This window comes from Ammospiza nelsoni, chromosome 1, assembly GCF_027579445.1.
Source record: "Ammospiza nelsoni isolate bAmmNel1 chromosome 1, bAmmNel1.pri, whole genome shotgun sequence".
In the NCBI taxonomy this organism is placed as follows: domain Eukaryota; kingdom Metazoa; phylum Chordata; class Aves; order Passeriformes; family Passerellidae; genus Ammospiza; species Ammospiza nelsoni.
In genome coordinates, this window is record NC_080633.1 from 47,275,692 (window position 1) to 47,298,553 (window position 22,862).

Here is a 22,862-nt window from a genome sequence, read left to right on the forward strand (position 1 = left end):
GTCTGAGGATAAGTGACTGTCCATCCACCCACCAATATGCTTTTTTCCCTTCTTTCCATTGCAGACAGAGCAGCTGGTGACTCTTTGGATTCTCTTTATTGTCACAATTTCTGGAAATGCCATTGTGCTCTTCTCTACCTGGAGGAGGAAGCGGAAATCTCGAATGACCTACTTTGTTACTCAGCTGGCAATCACAGGTAGTGTATGGGAGGGGAAAGGGCACCTGACCTGCACAGGAATCACTGTTAAAATGACAAATAAGAAAATGTGAGTTGAGGGGTGAAGAATCTAGTTGCCACCTAATGCCCAGTTGCAGTTTGCCATAAAGCAAATGGATGGCTACTTATCTTAGGGCTCAGTCTGACTCTGATCTAAAAAGATGTTGCTAGATGTAGTAGTATGCAGCAGCTGCAACCCATTGGTGTCACTAAATCTTATATTCCAGTCTGAGTTTGCATCTACATTTCCCAGAAGATGTCTCCAGTTGTTGTCATGGAACTGCTTAAATTAAACTAGTTTAAGATTAATCTCTTGTGTTTTTCTACTAAAACTACTCGATCAATTATTGTCCTGTGGTGAAGAGTGAAAATAACTTAATGTTGTCCAGTTTAATGAAGGGAAATATAACAATATACAGGTGGAGAGGAATGCATTTAGGTGTTTTTTTTTAATGGACAAAAGGATGCTGATCCAAGGACTTTGTAGTTTTTAAACAGAGTGTGAAATGTACAGGAGCCTGGTTTGTAAAATGTCAGTCTCAGCAAGAAGGAAAGGAAATGAGCATAAGCAGCACATTGTTTCTCTGTGGTCTTGAATGGACTACATTTGTGGGGGTTTAAGTTTCCCAAGGGAAAATATGTGCTGTTTCTCTAACAGTGTCCTGCTACTAATCCCTGCTTACAAGACATCTGTGTTGTACTGTTTGTGTATATAGGATATGTTTATAGGCTTCTATTGGTTTTTTTTCTTCCCCTAAGCTATGGTAGGAATTATAGCACTTTTTCACTAAAGAACCATTTAATATATGATTTTCCAACAATACTGCTTCCTCCTTTGCTGTCTGTTGTACTGGAAAAACAAAGCACTACGCTGCCCAATTTCCACCATGCATTTTTGTAAATAGCTCCATGGTCTCAGCCATGTCTGCTCAGGAGCATGTTCAGTTTGAAGAACTACTCTTAGCTGAAACAGACCAGGGTGTGCAAATTGATGCAAAGAGGCAGGCCTGTAACAGGTGATGGAAGAATCCTTGTAAGGTGAGGAGGCGAGGGTTTGCAGTGACTTCTTTTCTGAAGTGCTGACAGCTGTTTTCCTATTTGCCTGAGTCATCTGTAATAAATAGTTTTACTTCTTATCTCAGTTGTGACCTTTATTGCCACTTCCTTCATGAGGCAGAAGTATTATCCATCAGGTAAGGCAGGTCAATACAGCCTCACCCCCAGCTTGGAAGCATCAATCACAGATCAAGCATTGCAGTGTTCACAGGAGTTTCAAAATAAACACTGCTCAAAGAGCTCCCCATCCCAGATGAATGGGATGTGCTCAGGCAGCCAAGCAGAAGTACAGGCAAAGAAAGAAGAGCAGAGGAAGCCCCAGACGGACATCATCCATTTCATACTTACTGTCAGGTGTACTGGGAGGAGTCTACCGCTGTTTCTGTGCTGGAAAAGTGTCCGAGGGGGAATTTTTCCATTTTGTACCCATAGGAAAGAGGACTTTTTCTATTAGAATGGAGGTCCATGAAGAACTATTCACTAGGGGTTTAAGTACTGTCAGCATGAAAGGAGAGGAAGGCATTGCAAGTGCAATTTTGAGGGAGCTGAAAGAATCAGTGACAGTGGCAAAGTCAACAAAGCAAATACACCATTAGATGTGGGCAGCAAATAGTGCTATACAGCTGATGCTATAATTTGACTGAGATTTGTGTGTTCCACTTGCTGATTCTTCTGACTTCCCCTTCCCTAAAATTATCCTTGACTTTTAAAATTGCCTGAGTTCAACAGTCTATTCCATTTCATATTACAAAAATTCACATAGAAAACTCACTTGACATTCACATCTGCAACGTTAAAAGAAGTAACTTCAGCTCTAACAACAAGGCTCCTTTTAAGCAATGTCGATTTCTTTTTTGTGATGCAGGAGTCAGAACTCTAATTTATCTTCCCGCACCAAGACTGCTTGTCAGTATTTTGGCACAAGGAAATGACTTAATTCCTGAAATGGAGCCATTTCACTTTCTTATCTTTAAAAATATTATTAAGAACAAAGCAAGCTGGCAACAGCCATCATCCTTTCACAAGTTATGAGGTAGACGCAGAACATTATGAAAACACCGACTTGTCACATTGCTTTGACATGCCAAGCATATTTAAATCCTTCCAACTAGGGCCTAATCTCCTGGCAAACAGTTTCTGCTTAGTCAATATTACTACTTTCATCTATTTTGAGGTCCTTAAAATATTTATTATTTCTGCCCAGTAGCAGAAAGAAGAATAATGGATATAGTTTTATCAATGCAGACATTTCAAAGCCATTTAAAAACTTTTTGTCTATTGATCTGTGGCTCAATAACTGTGAGATACCCACAATTCTCACATTTAGCCACTGATGTAGTACCAAAAATGAAATTAAAATTCAGCCTTTGTGTTAGAATAAACAAGGTATTCAAAGCAAAATTGTGCATAATACATGAATAAGAAGTGAGTGCTGTTGTTCTTCTTGATTGGTTGCCAAGCCAGATGCAGATGAGAAATAACTAACTGATTGAGGCTTCTTTCAACACTGACAGAATTCAGTGGTTCAACCCACTCCACAAATCTAGAGAATATTCTTACTCATCCTTTACTACATCATAATTCAACATGGTGCTCAGACTTGTGGGGATCTGTAGGAATGTGAGTAATCCCTTCAACTTCAGAATGCTTAAGGATGTTGCTGAAGCCTGGATTCACAATATTTTACATTAAATATACACTTATACAATGCTTGTGTCAGTACCACATTTAAGTCTATGTCTAACTCTCAGTTCATGCATAAATCTCTTTGAAATTATCTGGGAATTAAGAACTAGGAAATCAGCTAAGAGTTAACAGCTGAGCTGAACAATAGTACTAATCACTCAGCATCAGCTAATTTAATGAAGAGGAATATTGCCATATTTGGCTTGTGTTCAGTTTTCAGTTTGCCTTTGGGCATATTCCTCTTCTGTAAAAATGTTGTTCTTAGAAACAAGTTTGTCTGTTCAGATGGAAACTAAAGCTAGGTTTCCTACAGATTTCTATCTCCAAGGTAATTTAGTTTCTCAGAAAGAGCAAGCTCTGAAGATTACCCTGTGAGGAGGGTATTTCTAAACACTTTTCCCCAAACACTTTTCTTCTGAGCTTAGCACAAGTTATGCTCATGGCATAGCTATCTCTCCTGGCAGGAAATCTCTTACATCTTCCCCTACCCGATGCCATTTCATGTAACTTCAGTGTCTTACTGTATTTAAGATGTTTGCCTCCGACTGAAATCACCAAGTGGTTCAAGATCAAAGACTGGGATGAGTTCAAAGGCGCTGTATAAAGCTGGAAGTATTGAAGTGAAATATTATTGTTTTCAGGAAACATGGTTTGTCCACACATTTGTATCTGAACAGGTCAATTTACCCAGCTCTACCAAATGAAGGCCTTCTTAAGTTTACTCTCAAAATGTAAAAACAGTGGACATGAGGCATATATCAAACTACTTGAGTAGTAGTGGATAAGAAATATAATTTATGGGCCAAAGAGCTAGTACTTTGTAACAGCAAGAACTGCTATTATTTGACCAATTCCAAAACCAATCAAGCAATACATTGAAAAAGTCTATATTTAAATGAAAAGAAATGAATTGAAGAGAATGAATGAAATGAAAGAATTTTTCTTCTCATTATTTTCCATTCAACTTTAACTACCACTGACAGAGGAATGTATTTAAGTTCCTTTTATTGACGAGAAGTAGGTAGCTTATTTAAATCTTTTTCTCCAACATTACCATCCGGAAATTTGGAACTTGAAATGTCACGACCTTTAGCTCAGTGTGCTTCTATTCCACCATTTAACAGAAATCAGTAATTTAGGAACAGTGTTACATTTTGTCCATTGTTAGGGGTAGAACTACATGTAGGCACTTAACTGCATGCCAAATTTTAAGCTACAGTCTGACAGTCTTGTTTGGAAATATGTGCTCACATATGTATTGCTTTGGCTGTAATGAAGAGAGAAAATAGAAAGAACATCACATAACTTTTATGGTAGCTTACATATAAAGAGGAAAACAAAAGATTTTCTGTAAGCATATGCAGCTGTACAGTCCATATTATGGTATAAATACCAAATCCTAAGGGATGACTTGAGAATTACATTAAAAAGGCAAGGAGGTAATTTAAAAAGTGATATAAAGATATTTGTATCATTACCTTCCTCGGTTGCTCCCAGAAAGTTGAAGGCCTTGGTCCTCACCAGCTGCACTCATTTTGTTCAGTGTTTGGTAAAAAGCCAATACACTGAGAACCTGCTACGAGAGGGCAACACAAGCATATAGGTGGAAATGGACCCTGCTAAAGCAAAGAGTGCTGCTTTATTCCTGTGCTGCTTCTGCCCAGAGAGAGCATGACAGTGAGACTAAAACCAGCTGGGCTCAATCACTGACTTCTAGGGCGACTTTGGATTAGATGACTGAAGGCAGAGACTAATTTTCCAGTTAAATGCACTAAATGAGTGTATCTAACTGTGCAGCCACAAGAGCTAAACATGAACAAATTTTGTTCTTTTCTTCTTCTTTTTTTCCCCTACACCAAAACCAGTAGGGTACTGGGTACTGACTGCTTTAATGTACTGTGCCTGTCCTTCAATAATTTTCTTCATTGTTCTATATGACTTGAACGAATGAAGATGACTTGTTACTCCATGATCTGTAGAAAAGCTTAATATAATAACACCATTACCAAAATTAACATGTAGAACATTATTAACAGATAATGGTCTCTGTTCTAGCTTTTCATCAGGAAAATGATACTTGGAATATTTCTGCACTTTAGGGAAATCATACATACAAATTCATCAGTTTTACAAGTACCTTAGACATCACAGTGATTATGAGCATTGGAAGTTAATTGCACAGAGGCAATTAGCAGCTAAATCAGCAAGTCACCTTAATGGAGGTGGACTGTTGGCAGCCAAAAAGTCCAAAGAGTTCCCAGTTATACTAGAAAACTTGCCTTTCTTGCCAGCTGGGTCTTGGCTGGAACCTACCAATATGATTTACATGGCTGTCCACCTAAGACACAGAAACTTAATGCACAAAACTGAACTAATTCCCAGAAATCTGTCTTCCTCCTCTTTCCACGCTAATTGTCTGCTATTTGTAGGAAAAATATGAAGGCTGAAGAAAGGTGAGAAATTTCATCATCCTACCTGAAGAAAAGAAAACTTAGAGGAAGTTACAATCATACTGCAGAATTCACTGCTGAAACTGAGAGAAGGACATGTGCATTTCTTATATTCATTATGATCTAAAACCTCTTGAAAGTGTAATTAATGTAAGGAAACTGTCTCTGCTAATGGATCATCTGTGTTCTGCACTGCATGCTCCCATCACTGCTGAAAGAGGTTTGTCAAGGTTGGAAAGAAAGTGTAATTTGTTAATATTTCCTCAGGCACAGACACTTAAATTTTACAGAATACCCAATGGCATCCAAATTCCCCACTTTTGCAAGCAGCTTGATTCCCAAAAACCTATCTGTAAGTCTAAGAATTCTGCAAATCACCTAACTGCACACATGGCTTGATAAATAGGGAAAGAAATAGATTACATCCACCTTTCCTCTGTAGGCTGTGAAAACGATAGCATTTAGTACAACTTTCATTTTGCATTTACAGAATAAATGTGCTTCAATTTACCAAGAGCAAAAATGGTCTCTGGGAGTAAACACAGCAATATTAATATTGCTTATTCAATGCATCCCATGAAACTATGTGAATTAAAAAAAAATTGTTTCATGGCTGCATTAGCTGCCTGGAAAAGTAGCAATCATTTTTCCATGCTGATTCTGCCAAGATGAATTCAGTAAGAGGAAAGCAACATGGGACTTTAAGCGAGGTATGTATTAGCATGCCCCCACAAACTGAAACATAATGCAGGATAAGATAAATGTGATCACAGCCTGCAATGCCCTGTGGCAGCACGAGGCAAAACAGATTTGCTACCCATTGCCATTCCTTGTGATTCAATAACATCTAGGAGAGACTTGAATTCTCCTTTGAACTTTTACTCAGATTTGAAGATGAATCATAGTTCCCTAGTTTGTAATATGCAACTTGGACACTGGTGCTGTGCAATTCCAGCTTGATATTATGAATCATCTTTTACTATACTCTAATATTTCTTACGTAAAGAGCCATGAGTATTTCTGCATGTATTCATTTATCTCTGCATAAATGGTTAGTCAAAACATAGTTTCTGTTTTCCCGAGGAAAATATCCAATACATGCATCCCTCTTAAAATGCATTTTCTCCCCAATCAGTCCTGAAGTAGATGGGGTAAAAAGTGGAATATCCTCAGAAGGCAGGAAAGGAAACCAGAAGTGAACTTCAACATCAAAACTGAAAGACAGAAAGAAGCTTTATGTGAAAGGGGTGTTCAGGGCCTCTATTTTGCAGTGTTTGGTCATCCAGCCAAAGGAAAATGCTCACAGAAAACGAATAGATTTTATGTTTTAGAGGTGAAATCATGAAGAATGAGGTCTGACATAGAAAACTTGGTATCCTGAAAATACTTTATTCTGGTCCAGTCTACTAGTGTAGGCACATTGAATTTGGGACTAGTGCTCCAACAATCCATGGAGTTATACTACTTCCCTGTGAGGTCTAAAGCAAAAGAAACTTCTCTTGGTGCAATATTTACCTCCTTGAAAAGGTAAAGTTATGACACCACAAGATTGGGACTATAAGAAAAAAAGGTAGCCTTGGAGACTTGGCAGTAATCCTGGGATCTAGGGCAGTTGGATCACCTTTGCCTTTCTTGTATGTGCCCAAAAGGTTGGAGTCAAGCAAGTATATGTGGAAAGACAAAGAAACAGCAATGGATCAAATCCTGATGCAGAAACCAGAGAGTTTTAGGCCAGAATGAGATAGCCCAAAAACCTGGCTGGGAGCTATTGTGGAGATGGGACATTTGGAGAATGTAGAAATGAGCTGTAGATTTGCTGACAACAACTTCTGCCTTAGAATTCAATTCCAAACCAAACTCTACGTGTTTTTAACCAGCCCACAGATGGAAGCCTGTTATGCTATATTTTTTTAATACTCATGTAGTTTTAGATAATTAGATATTTTCTTAGGGGTTCGCTGGAAAGTCCAGGGATGGACACAGTATTTATGTTTGCTTAATTGCTTAGACTCTATCCACTGGAGCTCACTGCAGTAGGAAACAGCAGCACTAGCACAAAAAAAACCCAGAAAAACAAAAAAACAAAAAACAAACAAACAAAAAAGCACTGATGTGCAGTAACTATAGTAGTAGAATGAGTAAAATGCAGTGTCCCTCCCATTAGTGGCAATATAATGGTAATTTGCTACTGGAAGCAAGCATGATCATCCCCTTAAAAACCCTGTAATGACTTTTATTTATATAGCGTACTTTAATCTTACAAATGCAGGAACAAAATGTCCATGATTCACGATTTGTAATTAATGCAATCACAACCCACTAGGCAGACATCCTTAAACAGTGGTTTTCTGTCTATTTTTTTTGAACAGTGATCTTCAGATCCCTTTCAGGCAGCAAAAATCACTCTGCAGCTTAAACCCAAGTGCAGAGCTGACGTTCACACAGGCAAGGAGAACTCATGAAAAAAGTATTTTCTTTCCTCAATGCTGCACTAAATTGTTCTGGAAGGGGACAATTTGTGTGCTCATCATACATAGAAACTCTGTGTGGAATTTTCAGAGTGCCTAGGGATAGAAACTGTATCTTCCTCTGCAAATGCAAAACAACAGACACATTTTCTCTGCTTGTCAGTAGTTCCAGTGTAGGATATGGTCATGTGGGGTTTTTTTTTCACATTCCAGTGGACCTCCTGGGACCTGAGAATTTAGCAACAAAGATGATATGCCCTCATTTCATCTGCATCTCAATCACTTTAACACTCTGAAGCCAGACATGTCCTTTTCTAATTTGGTGGTTTTTTGTTGTTTTTTTTTTTTTTTTTTTTTTTTTGAGTTATGAAGTATTTTCAGTAGATGTGGTGATTCTTCTACAAAGATGTTGAGTATTTCCTTATACAGCTTTTAGCGACTTAATAGGCTTCAGTTCATAAATCCTCTTGCATCTAAAGCAGGGGAAAATTTAACTACAACAGGTCTATAAATATGCAATACAGTGTCCAATGACTATTCCCTTGCAGTGCATGTGTATGCTTAAAATCACAAGCAGGCACCAGACTTCTGTACTAAGTCATCTGGGAATGTTTCTGAATGCCATCTCTAAGGTTTGGGCCCCTGTACATCCCCAGAAAGGAAGTAAGAAATATCAACATAACATCTCAGTGACAATCTTGTCTTCCAAAATTCACCCTAGATCATGCAATTTTAAACTAAGATGGAATCGGTTCTTCTGCTTGCTTTGCCTGGCTAATAAGTCATTTCTGAAAGGATTAAAAGTGATGAATGGACCTTATATGTCCTATCTTTGTCAAAGGCATTGTTTTCTCATTTCAACAGACACACACTGGCTAAACTTGATTCCATTTACCCACCTACAGATTTCTGCACAGGAAGTCCACATTTACCATTTCTATTCTTTCAAAAGAAGCTGTCATTCCTTCAGATCTTTGCATACAAATGTTTTTCCTGACTAGACAGCTGTGTGACTAAAATGAAAGCATTTCCTTTCAGCTGGTTGTTTTGACTTTTTTTGCCAGTAGCTTTTTACTCTCCACTTTCACCTGCAATATAATTTCTCTAACCCTCTGCTGACACACTGTGCAGCCAAGTTACTCCACTGTCACAGCTCTGCTGGTACCAGTAGGGCTGTGTGGAGATTATAAAGGTTTGTAGGGGCAATGACAGCACTTTGAGGGCTGTAAGACAAAAATGTAGTATGGTCTGGGCTCATATGCTAGAGCAGCTGTGTGGCATTTGAAAGAAACAGCAAAAAGAACAACAAAATTCTAATCTTGGTAACTTTTCCAGTCAGCCAAGTGAAATGCAGACTAGGCAAGTATCTTCAGCTACCTTCCTTGTCTTACAGCTGGGTGGTGACTATTTACATTTGCTGGCCTTTGACCAAAGCAATTTTAATCTGTGACCTTCTCCACCTGAGGAAATTACTGTTATTTGGAACATTACACCTTTTGTTTTATACAACATCATTAATACTGAGATTGGCTCAGCTGCTAAGAGTTTGGTGCTAATAATGTCAATTTTGTGGGTTTGATCGCTGTATGAGGCCATTCACTTAAGAGCTGGACTTTGGTGATCCTTGAGAGTCCCTTCCAACTTAGAATATTCCATGATTCTTTCTAATAGCAGGGAGGATGGAGGGCAGATGCCCTGTTAGCCTCTTACTATGTGTACAGAAGGAGGTCTGAAGAAAGCCCACACCTTGACATCAGTTCTGGGAAGAAAAATGGGACATAATTGTCACAGAGATAATTGGATTAAATCTCATGACTGCATTCTTGCACACTGGTATTCATGTTAGGGATTATTCCTGCCATCTATTTTAGGCACCTCACTGTAGGTATATAAGATACAAAGTCACCCTTCTCATGCTCAATTTATAGCCAATAGAGCAAAACTCTCCATGCAGTTCTATACTTGGGCTTAAGTTTCACTGATTTGCACAGAAGGACTCAATTCCTAATTTAGGTCTCTAAAGTTGACTATATAAATCCCTCCAGTGTTCGTACATCACCAAATATGTCAGGATTACTATTCATTTTTGACAACTAAGAACCCAATATTCCTCCTTTTCAATCAGACCTCAGAAGGCTCTGACTCAAAGCCCACCAAGTTTTACAGGGAAGATATTTCTCAGAACCTTTCCATTTGTTTATTTTTAAGCACAGCAAGGCATAGCAATGTTACCTGATGGAAAGTGCAGGATTATTTCTTTTGTGCTCAGAATTGTTTCTTAATAGCCATATGGAACTTGTCCAAGATTTTCTAGATGCTGCCCAAAAGACAATTTGTTCATGAAATCACAGAATCGTTTAGGTTGGAAAAGATCGAGTCCAACCTAACACTGCCAATTCCATCACTAAATCACGTCCTTGCATTTCACATCTACATCTCTTTTAAATACATCTAGGCATGGTCATTAACCCCCTTCCCTAGGCAGCCTGTTCCAATGCTTGAGCATCTTTTCTAAGAAGAAATCTTTCCAAGTATCTAAACTAATTTTCCCCTGGCACAACCTGAAGCCATTTTCTTGTTCTATTGCTTGATACTAGGGAGAATAGACTGCCTCTCAACTTTCTACATTGTCCTTTCAGGTAGTTGCAGAGATCTAAATGGGATATGGAACAAAAGTGACAAATTTAAGTGACAAAAATTACTCCAAACCTGTGCATTAACACTACAGCTGCATGATTAGCCTTAAAGGAGAATTTTTAGGATCATAGAATAAATTAGGTTAGGAAAGAGCTTCAAGATTGTTGAGTTCAGTGCATGTAAGTGCTGTGCTCCACTGTGTTGGTGGAAAGAACCACCTGAAATCACTGAAGGATGCAATGGGGATCTGGTTCTGTTTCTGCACACATGCAATACAGGCACAGCCACATCCACCTGCCCATCCCCACACCACAGCCCTGAAATCCAGAAAACCTTGCAGGTAAGTCACACGTTTCTCCACTCCTATTATGTTATGTTGCAGGCAGTGGCAAGCAAGAAAGAAGAGTGAAGATCTGCTTAACAAGAACATGATCAGTCAAAATAGCATGGAAATTACATCTGGAAAAATCTCCAAACATTTCATTCACAAGTCAAACTTTTTGCTAGTTCCTAAGGAACAGGGATAACAGCACTGAAAAGTGAAGTGTTTGATTATGCCAGTTTCTTAGAGGTTACTGATAAAAAAGGAATGGAATTTTTTCTTGAAAGGCATATTTGCTTTCATTGTAAACTAGCAAAATAGAACAAGAGACAAAACGTTATTCAAATAAGCCAGAAACCTGCACACTAGAAGTGGGGAATAAGGGGTTGTCTGCATGAGGAAACAGATTGCTTTGAAATTCTGGGAATTTGAAGACACATGACAAAAAAGAGATGTTTATTTGTTTCCTAAAAAAACCCTCCACAATCAAAAACCCATCTACATTTTGAGATGGTATTTTTTTTTTGATGGACATTTTGTAGTCTTAAATAGAAGAATTATTTCTACACATTTTCATTTCTAGCTCCCATAGTCAGAGAGAAAATCAGGAGCTGATGTCACATCTGGAAAGGATGGAGAGCCCCCTCTTAGGAAAATGACTTTGCCATGCTGCAGGGATAGGGACTGTAAAATCACTGTTTAATCTAATGTGTTATGGGAGTGCTGGAGTTACTGCTATATTACTAGTAAGTCCAGAGAAAAAATTTAAGGTATATTAAGTATGGTAATTTCAATGTTCATTTTGAAACTGTCTCTCCTGCTGATAAGCCAGTTGAAATACAAGAAATGTCTTTTGCTGCTCAGTCATCTTTGTTTAATGAAACATGCAAAACTTTTAGAAATCAAGGGGACATTTTTATTTACACCCTTTTCCTAAGAACTGCAAGGTCACAGCAGTTTGCTCATGGAAGGCAGTAGCAGATTCCCTCTAAAAGAGCTGAAAAGCAGAGTGGCATTTTCCATCATCCTTAGCATGGAATCCAGTGTCACCACTCCTGAGGACAGCTTTGTACATAACCCCAGTAAAGTAAGGGTCTTTCAGTGTTATGTTCATCTTTTTGAAAGGAGAATTCCATAAACACTTCCATGCTTCATTCAGAGAATCAATTTAAATTTGGATTCCCTCTTATCCCTGTCAGAAGCACATGCAGACACACAGCAAGCTTGACACATTGTTAGATGGCACACTCCATTTGACTAATCCTCACAATACTGGGAGCATGAGACCCAAGAAGACTCTACTACAGTACCTGTTCCAATCCATTCATGGGATCCATGCATCTCCAATCTCTGATGATCAGCTCTGATGAGGTTTTATAGTGTTGTGTTACTCAAATAAAGAATGAGTTTCTTTGTGTCAAAGAGTTATTAGTGGTAAATCTCATTGCTCTAAGACAGAAACTCTAATGAAATTTTAATGCACAAAAGACAGCACAGTGATAAAACTATTCACCTGAAATCTTTGCTTTGCCAAGGTGTCTAATCTAATATTAATAAGTGACAACCACATCAGTTGCACATCAACCTAGTTTCTCTGAAGTGCCCTCTCATAATATGCTGTAAGATCTTTTCTCTCAAGCACTGAAACTTAGACAAACAAATCAGTGATGCATCCTGTGCCTTTGCAGTCTGTCTGTAAGTCTCCCTGCGTGGGTATGCTGGTACTCACAGCTTGCCTAGTTCAATGGAACACCACAACATGGTACTCAAATGCCTCCCAAATTCCCAGTTTGCCTTCCACGCAGTAAATAAACCAGTTTGGTTTGTTCAAAATAGAGCACTTTTGGCTCTCCTCAGGTATTTCTCAAAGGCAGTCACATGTCTACCAAATGCTTGTTAAGCCAGATATTTTTGAGTAGTGTGGGCCTGTAGCAACGCAGCGTATTGGACCTGGTTGTAGAACGAATGAGACAAGGTTCAGTGCTGGCTGTCTTCTGAGGCCTTGGAGAAAATGGATGGTTAATGGAAATCAGCATGGAATTGTTTTGCACTGTGTCTGGGGCAGGGAAAAGTGTGTGTACATTGCCTCAAGTATGGATTTTCTGTCACTAATGGCATTAAAACCATGTTTTGCACTCCAAAGTTACCTTACTGTAAGTGCATACCATGTCCAAAGGCATGGAGCATGAAACAACTTATATACTTAAAACTGAATTTCAGCCCTCTGCCTACTAACTTCTTTTGGTTATGGTGGAGGCATAAACTCCACCTCTGAAAGTAACTTTTAAGTGCTCTTTTTGGGAGGAGCTCTCACTATCTAGACAGTTATGCAAATCAAATATCTCCATTCAGAGCTGGAAGTGAAGAAAGGGGAAGTGGAGAAAGGGGAAGGGAGCAGTGGAGAGAAGGAAATGAAGGCAGTACAGTTTATTCACTATTAAAGAAGATTCCCTAATAGATCAAAATACACCAGAAGGGAAAGTAATTTCCATTTTAGGGGAAGTTGTGAGCCAATAGAGAAATTGTTGTTTGAGATAAAGCTCTTGAGGCCAACTGAAAAAATAAATCCTATGTTGACAATTTGATACTGACTAGAATGGTGCCTGTTGTCTGTATGAAGGTTTTAGATGTTCCAACATATCTTGCATCCTTTTTGACTGCATTTTGCAGAAATACTTCTTAAGGCTGCAAAATCTGCACCCTGTAGACAGTATAAAGTTAATGCTTAGTTTAAAAAAGAACTAGGCAAAATAGAAAAATAATAAAAAAACAGCATTTACAGAAAATAATAAATTATAGAAGAATTCCCCAGCACACTGTAAATATTAGCAATGCTTATTAAGCTGTTGAGCTCTACAGCAAGTCTCATTGCTCTTCTCTTTCTGGGGAAAGTTCCAGGTCACCTGCACAAGTTGTCTTGATTTTGAGAGAAAGCACATCCTCAGATGTGGTCCCAATTCATCAGGTAAAGGAGAAAATTCATATGTCTGGACATTAGGTCTGAACATAACATTATTGAATATTGCTGGGCAAGGGATGACCTTAGGAGATGGGAAGATTGCTGTTTAATGCAGCCAGAAAATAAAGCACTATGCCACTTTTTCCATGAACATCAGGATTATCTTTTAAATGGTTCCTTTGTTATTCTACCTGGTAAAGCACACAAAGCACATGGACGCAGAAAATGCTCTTGTCCTCTGTGGCCTTTGTAGGTCTCCAAAACTCTCACCTTGGGAGCTAATTCACATTAGCAGGTGAGCCAAAGCATCTTTGCAGGACTGGGCATCTCCAGAGACTCTGTGGTTTGGGAGAACACTCATTAGTAGAAGGGAAATGGTTCAGGATGCTCTGAAAAGGTTCCTTCTGTAGAAGATGAGATTACTCCAGAAAGGTTGTATGTGCCACCTGCCAGTCACTGAGCTTCCCAGGAAACCACACTCAGACTCCTGACTTCTGGAACTGGAGGGACCAGGGTGACTGGCAGAGGAGCACAAGCTGTCGGCTGGAAAGCCACGACACCAACTCCAAGAGAGCACATCTCAATATATTAAAATGCATTAGAAGTATTAAAGCACTTCAGCTTGTGTGCTTTAGGAGTTATGAGCACAAAGGGCATTTGCCTTTTAATAATGTTTTTTATGAGGTGCCTGAGTGGCTTGCAAGCAGTTCAATATCCACTGCTGCATACCATTACTGCTGTAGTTTCTAGAAGACTGCTTGGGAGACTCAAGAAAGAAAATTACTGTGATCAAAGTCAAATTACAATACACAATTGCATTTCTGTGAATCCTCTACCCAGCTAATACAAATAGACTGGAAAAAATCAATTCAACAAGATTGTTGGAAAAACAAAGCCGTGCTTCCAAAACCAAGCCCCTTGAAGGTATACTTTTAAATAACTCTGTGCTCCACTTACAAGGTTTATAATGTCAATGTGAATTTGAAAGGATCTGTAAAAGGAAATGGTTTTGAATTCTTCTATTGGACCTCTTTGTATGGAGATACTATCACAAACAAAATGTTTTGCTCTTGCTCAAGACTAATTTGATCATTCTGAAATATCACAAATGAATGGACTCCTGCAAGATAGAGTTTTTCATTTTCAACTCTATTTCCAAATCCTTAAACACTTACTCATTAGTATACCAAATACATTTCAGTATGAGTGCTTTGGTAGGTTAGCATGGTTTTCAGCTAACAATATTTCCACAATACATTTTTTGCGCCTTGAGGAAAATGTTCTTGAAATGATAGTGGTTATAAATTCTTCATACTGCTGAATTTATGAAGTCTATTGATTATGCCATTTATTCATCACAAAAATTGTTTCCAACCTAAATAATTCTAGGATTCTAAGATGTTTGTAAAAATACTCACATCCCTTTCTTGACCATTCATTGCTTCAGATATAGATAAACATACTTGGATTTTCATTATTTTTTCCTCACAGTTACATTTTCAGTGTGAATTTTAAATAAAAACAAAACTTCATATTCATTCATCATTTGGGAAGACATTCCCAAGACAAAGAAGTACTTTGCTAGGATGTTGACTGACAGGATGTGGAAGAGGCACAAGTCAATTGATTTTAGCTTTCAAATTAGAATTGTTGTTTACAGTCTCTATAGTCAATCAATCTCAGTGAATTACCTCCAGGGAAAATCCAAATATCTGGTTATTAATCTCAAAGATTCTCATGCATTTTTGGTCAGGAAAAGAAGCCAGGCATTTTGAAAAAACTAATGTCTTTTATGATTTTAGCATGTTGGGGGTTCAATTTTGGGCTGCGATTGCAACCTTGACACAGCATCTGGCTGGCTGGCTTAGCCCTTAAACTAAAAATCAGATGCAATCCAAATACTTTTGACACTGTGGGGGACTTTGACTCCATCAGAGCAAAGCTCTGTGTAGGTCTTGGAGATTTTTGCGCCCCAAATTGGTCTCCGGTGGAACCCTTTGGGAGCCCAGGGAAGGAGTCAGAGAGGTCTGAGTTGGCCACACTGACAACATCTGATGCACCAGCTCCATGCAGTGCCACAGTCCAGATGTGGTGTGTGTAGGCACAGCCCTTATTCACATCAGTAACATAGTCTGGGAAAACAGAGCAGCAGCATCTCTAAGTCTGGCTGCAAAAACAATGTTTAATGCCTCTTTTCATAAATCACTTTCTTCAAAACACCGCATTTTTCGAACAAGGCAGAGTGCAAGAACAGGTGGGGTTTTATTCTTGTTGCATGTAATGAGGCGCAGAGAAACATGAAGGGCAAGAGGTGAACTCAGGGTTTTCTATGGGGCTCCAGAGCAAAACCAGACACGAGGATGGTCTAGGAAGGTTGTTTTGATAATCTTAGGAAGGTTATTTTGATACCCTTTCCTGTAGCCCAGTGGTGGCCCTGAATATGTTTTGTAGATACACTTGACAGTCAATGAAATGAACCATGCATTTTCTACATCAGCAGCAGTCAGCTTTTGCTGTGCCAATTTATGTCAGTTTATAGGAAGCCTTAATTCTTGTTTTGACAGCTACAGAATTGTTATGTGGTCCTGAAGGACTGATTATGGCTTTTCTATCTTCAGCCTGTTTCAGACATTCAAATCCTAATGACAGTTGTGTTATGTTTGTTTTTGGTTTTGTTTTTAATAAAAGGTGCTTGGCAGATAAATTGTATAATCCTCTGGGTCCAACATTTCAGCATTAAGGGGAGAAATTGATTTCTTTCTGAATTACTTGAAAAACATTACCTCTAAATTTTATGGATTCCTGTTTGATTCCCTGATGGCTATCCAGGCAGGTTTGTCACCTGGCATAGAGGATATTTATTTTACAGTTACTCTACATGAGAGTTTGACTTCTATTGTTAACTATAGGTAGGTGTGTGGCATTTGCTACCTTTCTTCACGTGCAGTAGTAAATGCTGAGAAACACAAGTGTGTTGCACAAGTGTGGCACTGCCAACAGCATGGCAATAACGACTATGCTTTACCTGGAATCATCACTTAGGATCTCATTAGCTCCCATTAAAAGACATGACTTTAAACTTTTGACATCAAAAGTACAAATACATCATTAGCATACCTTTTAGTCCATCATCTGTACTGCAGCACATCTAGTTGCAATCGAACAGAAATTATTCTAGAAACAGCCTTTGCAGGCACTGAAGTTACATTAAGAAGATCAGTGTTTTTCTATTCCCCTCTTGCATATTCAAGCAGTGGTATTTATTTACTTAGATTGTCTTTGTGTCACTAACAATAACACGGACACATTTCCTTTTACCCATCTTTGCAAAGGGCTGTAGGATGACACATCCAATTCTTTCATGTGGCAGTTCATCACCTGCCAATATGTCCAACTCACGTTCACCTGTTTTGCAGGTTTTATCTGGAGAGTCATTCCCTTTAGCTCCATTGCCTAGATGCTTACCAAATGTTTACAAATGATTAATAGGATTTATGGAATTCACGTCAAAGATATCATGCGGCACTTCAGAGACCTAGTTGCTCTATTAAGACCAAATGCTTAGAAGTCCATTTTGGCCATGTTCAGCTCAATTACAGGACTGAGATCCACACCACATGTAATGAATTTTCAGCCTGTTCTGGCACTGCAGTATATTTAATGGAAAACAGCTCAGTGTGAGTTTGCCTGATCTGCCTTTTCCATGTGATGATTTTACATGGGAATTTGCCAATGAAACTAACCAGTGTGCTTTTGTTCGTGCTATGAGCAAACACCAGGGGAGACAAAGCAGATACAAAAATGGGAAGGAACACTATTCTACTATTCTGTAAAGGAAAGCCTAAGCTTCAACAAAAATTGAGCTGCAGCATGCAGTGTCACTGCTTGAGCACCATGGGAGTCTGATTTGCAGTTTGCTGTGAGGGAAGAAAGAAGGCTTCACCCTTACCACTCCTACTTAAACTAAGCTACCTGCATCAACAATATCTGAGCCAACTAAGGCAGCGTTGGAAGAAGTGTGGGTAATCAATGACTCTGGTAACCTGGGTGCCTGAACTACACCAACAGAAAATACTCCTAGGATGGTCCACATTTTTAGATGACAATAGTCACACAGTTTCTGTTGTGACCAATATATAAACCTACGGTCCTTCGAATAGTTGAGGTAAAGAGTTGGCAAAAGGATCAACACAGAAGATTCAGAAGAAATAGCAGAAGGTTGTATGTACAAGATGTTGGGGAAGAAAATAATTAAAAATTGAATTGTTTGGTACTTGGTATCTCAGAAGGTAATTTTTTTTCTGGAAAACACTTCAAGTATAGGCACCACTTAAAATATATACAGCAGCAATGAATTACAATCAGTGTGATTCCCTTGTCTTTTGAGGAGGCATATTCTTGTTTTTCTGTGTTTAAGTAAGACAAATTCATCCACAGGACTGTGTCTTCTGCATTTACACTGAGACACATTCTCTTTACACAGAATGAACCACTGAATGAACCATTGAATGAATTTACACAAAATGAACTGCATGCAACAAAATAATATTTCATCTAGTAGAAAGTGGTCTCATCTACGTGCAAGTAACACAATCTGGGAAGAGGAAACTTTTTGCTAGGATTCAGAATTATCAACAACTTCATCTGTCCCTGCATATTCCCCCTAAGGGCAACTGCCACTCCCAAACCACAGTATTTACAGAGTTCTGAAGAAGGGGGCATCTGAATGAAAATTACTTGCCTTTACTGTTCTGACTGGTTCATAATACATCCTGGTTTTACAAGGAAACCGATCTCCAGTAATTTATTCAACTTTGTGGGAGGAACCAGTTTTTCTGAATGATGAGACAAAGCCCTCTGTTTTGCCCACCTCTCCCCACTGTATTTGATGTGCTGCTGCTGTTCCCATTATCCTGCCCTGTTTTGGTGGGTGCCATTCTCCTTCTTGGCAGAACTGCTCGATCAGTCCAGCCCCCTCCAGCTCTATCCCCAGAGCAATGGTGTGGTAGGAAGAGATATATTAATAAAGGTAAATTAAACATAACTTTAATGCCTTTCACAATGGCAGGGCATATTAAATTTTAATTCCTGCAGGCCTGATCTCCACGTCTTTTGTAAGTGCTGTTTCTTAAGAGGTTGGTACTGTGCAGTATATTCTTTTCTCAGCCCTTCATCTTTCAGCCTGGATGAGCTATGGAGTGAGGCTGGTGCATCACTGCATCCATCCTTTAAAACATCTAGCCTAACAGGGCCTGCCTCATCTCATGAGAAAGTGGATCTCAGAGCAGAAATATAAGAAATGCAACAAATAAATTAGGTGCTCACACAGTTCAACAAAATTTCCTGTCACTTCCAATGAGCCTGAAAGAGAAGAAAGCACCACTTCTGCCACAAAAAAAAAAAAAAAAAAAAAAAAAAAAAAAAAAAAAAAAAATCCACATAGCTTTAACAGGTCAATTGAGCAGGTTTTCTCTTGACAATTTTCAAGCGGGTTTTGCTTCATACATTACATTTGGTGTTCTGTTCCAGCCTGCCAGGCTTGAAGGAAAAAATGCCCAAGAGCAACATAGTACACATTGTTAGCACCTGTGGCAAAACTGCTGCTCCAGTGCAAAATGTGTGCTCCAATGCAGGCACCACAGTGGAACAAAGCACTTGTGGGTGTCCTTGCTGATTCCCTACAAATACTTAGTGCACCCCACATTTTGGCTCACACTTGCTGTCCCTTTGCCAGAGATTCTCTGGCAGAGAGCTGGGATCCTCGCACTGCGTTAGCACAATCACATCTGCTTCTTATCAACACTTCTAAAATAGTTAAAATCAAGATTGGCAGATCCATGGCAGCTCCTGGGGTTGTCAACCACCCTCCCTATTGGCCCTGCCTCCAGCATGGTGCCCAGATGCTCTGCAGTGCTGGAGCAAGGGGCTGCAAACCACCATAAACTCAGATAAATGCACCTGGAGGGGTTGTGAAGAGGAGGAATCAGTTGTCAAAGCACGAGGGCAACTCTTGCACCCAGGCCCCTGCACCCACCCTGCTCCACACGCAGCCCATTGCTGCTCCATGACTGCACAGAGAGGCCACACACCAGGCTCTCCTGGCTCAGTGTTTAAAGAGCTAAAATGTCAGAATTTGAAAAGGCATCTTGTAAGTATCTTGTCCTACAGATGCCCAGAGCAGGGACACAACCTATTTCACTATCAGGTCCTGAATGAGAACAGAGTTCTGGGTATATTTTTCAGGACATGTGGTTACAAAATTATTTCTAGTGCAGTAAATGCTTGCAAAGCCACCTGTGAAATTTACAGTGGACATCACAGGCTATGGGAAGAGTGGGAGAAAATGAGCTGCAGGGGTGTCTGCAAGAGGCAGGGCAGCTTCTCCTGTTATCTCTGCCCTGTGCCTGAATTAAAGCTGACCTCCAGGACCCCTAAGAACACCTAATTTAAATATCTTGCACACACAGGCCTGTAGAAATATCAGATATGAGTTTTGCTAACTTGCAAGGCCAGTTCACAGCACTGACTCTGGTTAGCTGATAGCACATAAAGTGTGATACACAGCAGCAAGGTCAGAGAGCAGTGGCTGCCTCATCAGCTTAAAATCATGGACAGGACCTGATTTTGCTATAGGGCAATGAAGCCACTTTTGTTTTTATGGGTCTATCACTCAGTTGCAGGCAGGTGTTGGTGAACTGCTGCTTCTGATGCTTCCAGAGGATCCACTCCTTGGGGAGTGGTGGGTGATGGGAATGTACATCACGAGGTCCAGGAAAAATGAGCCATATGAAAGGCTCAGCCCTGACCAGCAGCTTGCACCCTTTGTCTTGCCTTACAAAATGTTGTGTTTCCTTGTGCTTCTTGGTGCTGTTTACAAAGCAGAACAAGATATACCTCGTTAAAATGGAATCACTGTAAGTGACACGAAAAGAGAGCAGGTATTTTAGTAAGAGGCACAGCTTCACCAAGATGTCATGGATCACCACATCCAACTTAATAGAACTGTTCTCATCAGGGGAAAATGAAACTGCAGCTGAGATGACATGTGGAGCTTTTTAACCCATCACAGCTTACCAGCAATCTGCTCTCCACTTCTGACAGAAAAGACTTTCATCCTCAGGGTGAGCATCTTGAGGGAAGAGTGGTGTCAGTAGTAATAATAAAATGATAGAGACATTTTCTTGTAGACTTGCTAGTGCAGATTTTTGTCTGAACCTCCTTAGTTGCAATGAAAGGAATATCCTCAAGTCTGCACAGGTACATCCCTGTGGCAATACCATCAAGTCAATGAATTTCTATGAACATATTATCTGAGACAGTTGTAACCTGTCTATTCCCAAGCCAGATTGCTAATTACCTCCATTTGCTTTCTATAATGAACTTCTTTCTCTGTGGAGGGCTTTTTGACAAAAAAGTCTGTTTCACTCACACCAACAGCAAGCTGACATTCATATTTCTCCCTCCAAGGGCAGTGATTTCTTTTTTACATTTCTGAGATCAGTCATGTGAGGCAGCACCCACTACCCAAGCTACTGCAATCACCTCCTGAACCAAGTGGTACCTGGGCTCAAAACTATAGAGGCAACGCCTGCACTCACTCGTGCCTGTAAAAAAAATCCAAAGGCATTTTGCTACAATGATGGAAACCTGAGTTGTGTTGGCCTTTAGGACCCAGGATTTTCACAGGTTGTTTCAGTACCTGACATATTTCCCAACGACAGATGCTGCAGCTCTATATTCAGCATGTTTCAGTCTCCTCTGGGAACAACAGGGCGCTTCTCCTTCTCAGGCACTTTCTTGGCCTTTTTGATAAATGCTGTCTAAAAATGCTGCATTTTGAAATGCTGACAGGTTTGTAAAGGCAGACACTAATTCTGCCTTTGAGGACTGTCTGTGGCCATGGTGGCAGCAGGGAGGAGGCAGATCAAGGTTTGCAGACCTGTCCAGTTGCACAAACCCCACAAAGATCTTCTTCCCTCCCTCTGCCCAGGCAAAGCTATCTTTACTCCCCTTCTCCCTCTACTTTTCCTTATTATTGAAATCTCATGGATTTTTTCTTTTACATTTGTTTGTAGAAAATCCACTCTCCCTCAAGAGCAAACTTCTTCCATTCCTATTACACTAGTGCCACGTTCTCTCTTCAACACGGAATTGTTTCATCTGTATCCTTCTTTGAATATACATTTGGCTTAGAAGTCAAAAAGAATCACTTTCTGGCATCTTTATTTTGAATGAGAAGAGAATATATTTCATTAATTGAATTTCTGCCTATTTTTCTGAGTAATTAAATGGTCTTATAACCCCACTGTTGCCTAGCAATGCTGACACAGTACCACAGTAAACACACTGCTGCTTAGTAAAAAAACTTAGAACACTGTTTAGAAGGCAGTGGGAATGACAAGGCTTGTACACAGCTGTGAGTGAAGATTGCTTAGGACAGTTTTTAGAAATTATCTTGGTGCTGTTTGGCCCCATTTGTCAGTGAAAGAGCACAAGTGTTTAACACTTGAGCCACCAGCTTTGTAAGGAGTGGTGAGCACACTCAAAGTAATGAGGACACTGAGGTTTAGAGCAATGTATTGGCTATGTCAGCTTTGTGTACCTGACATTCACCACTCAGGATGGCAATGATGCAATCCAGTGACACGGTTTGAGGTGCAAGCTTGCCAAAAGCAGCCAGGGAATGTGTGATCTGCTGAGATCATCGCTGAAACCAGCTGACTTCCATGCACCGACCTCTACCACAGCAATTCAAATTACATGGCAAATGAGGATTTCAAGATGCTGTGGTCATGGACATAATTGCATCTGAGATGATACAAGGGTGAGAAGGATTCATCTACCAGTGGCAAAAGGTCTGCTAGCAATTCATTATCTCTATACCATGTTCATAGTGCTGGCATGTCAGGGCTTTGTGCAAAAAGAGGCTTGTAAGAAAAACCACTGTGACGGTGTGAAAAATATAAAGTCTAGTTATTGAAGGTGTGATGAGCATAAGAGAACAGATTAATGAGCAGCACATTTAGTGTCTAAATCACTAATAACGGTTTGCACTAGGTACTTGTG

General features: G+C 39.6%; 1 protein-coding gene across 1 annotated transcript in view; it reads left to right on the forward strand.

The window, feature by feature from the left end:
- The window catches only part of NPSR1 (neuropeptide S receptor 1), a 55,588-nt gene that overhangs the window by 12,511 nt on the left and 20,215 nt on the right, over positions 1-22,862 (forward strand). The window contains exon 2 of the mRNA XM_059483250.1: positions 65-197. Coding sequence (XP_059339233.1) covers positions 65-197 — 133 coding nt within the window. The remainder of the gene's footprint in view (positions 1-64; positions 198-22,862) is intronic.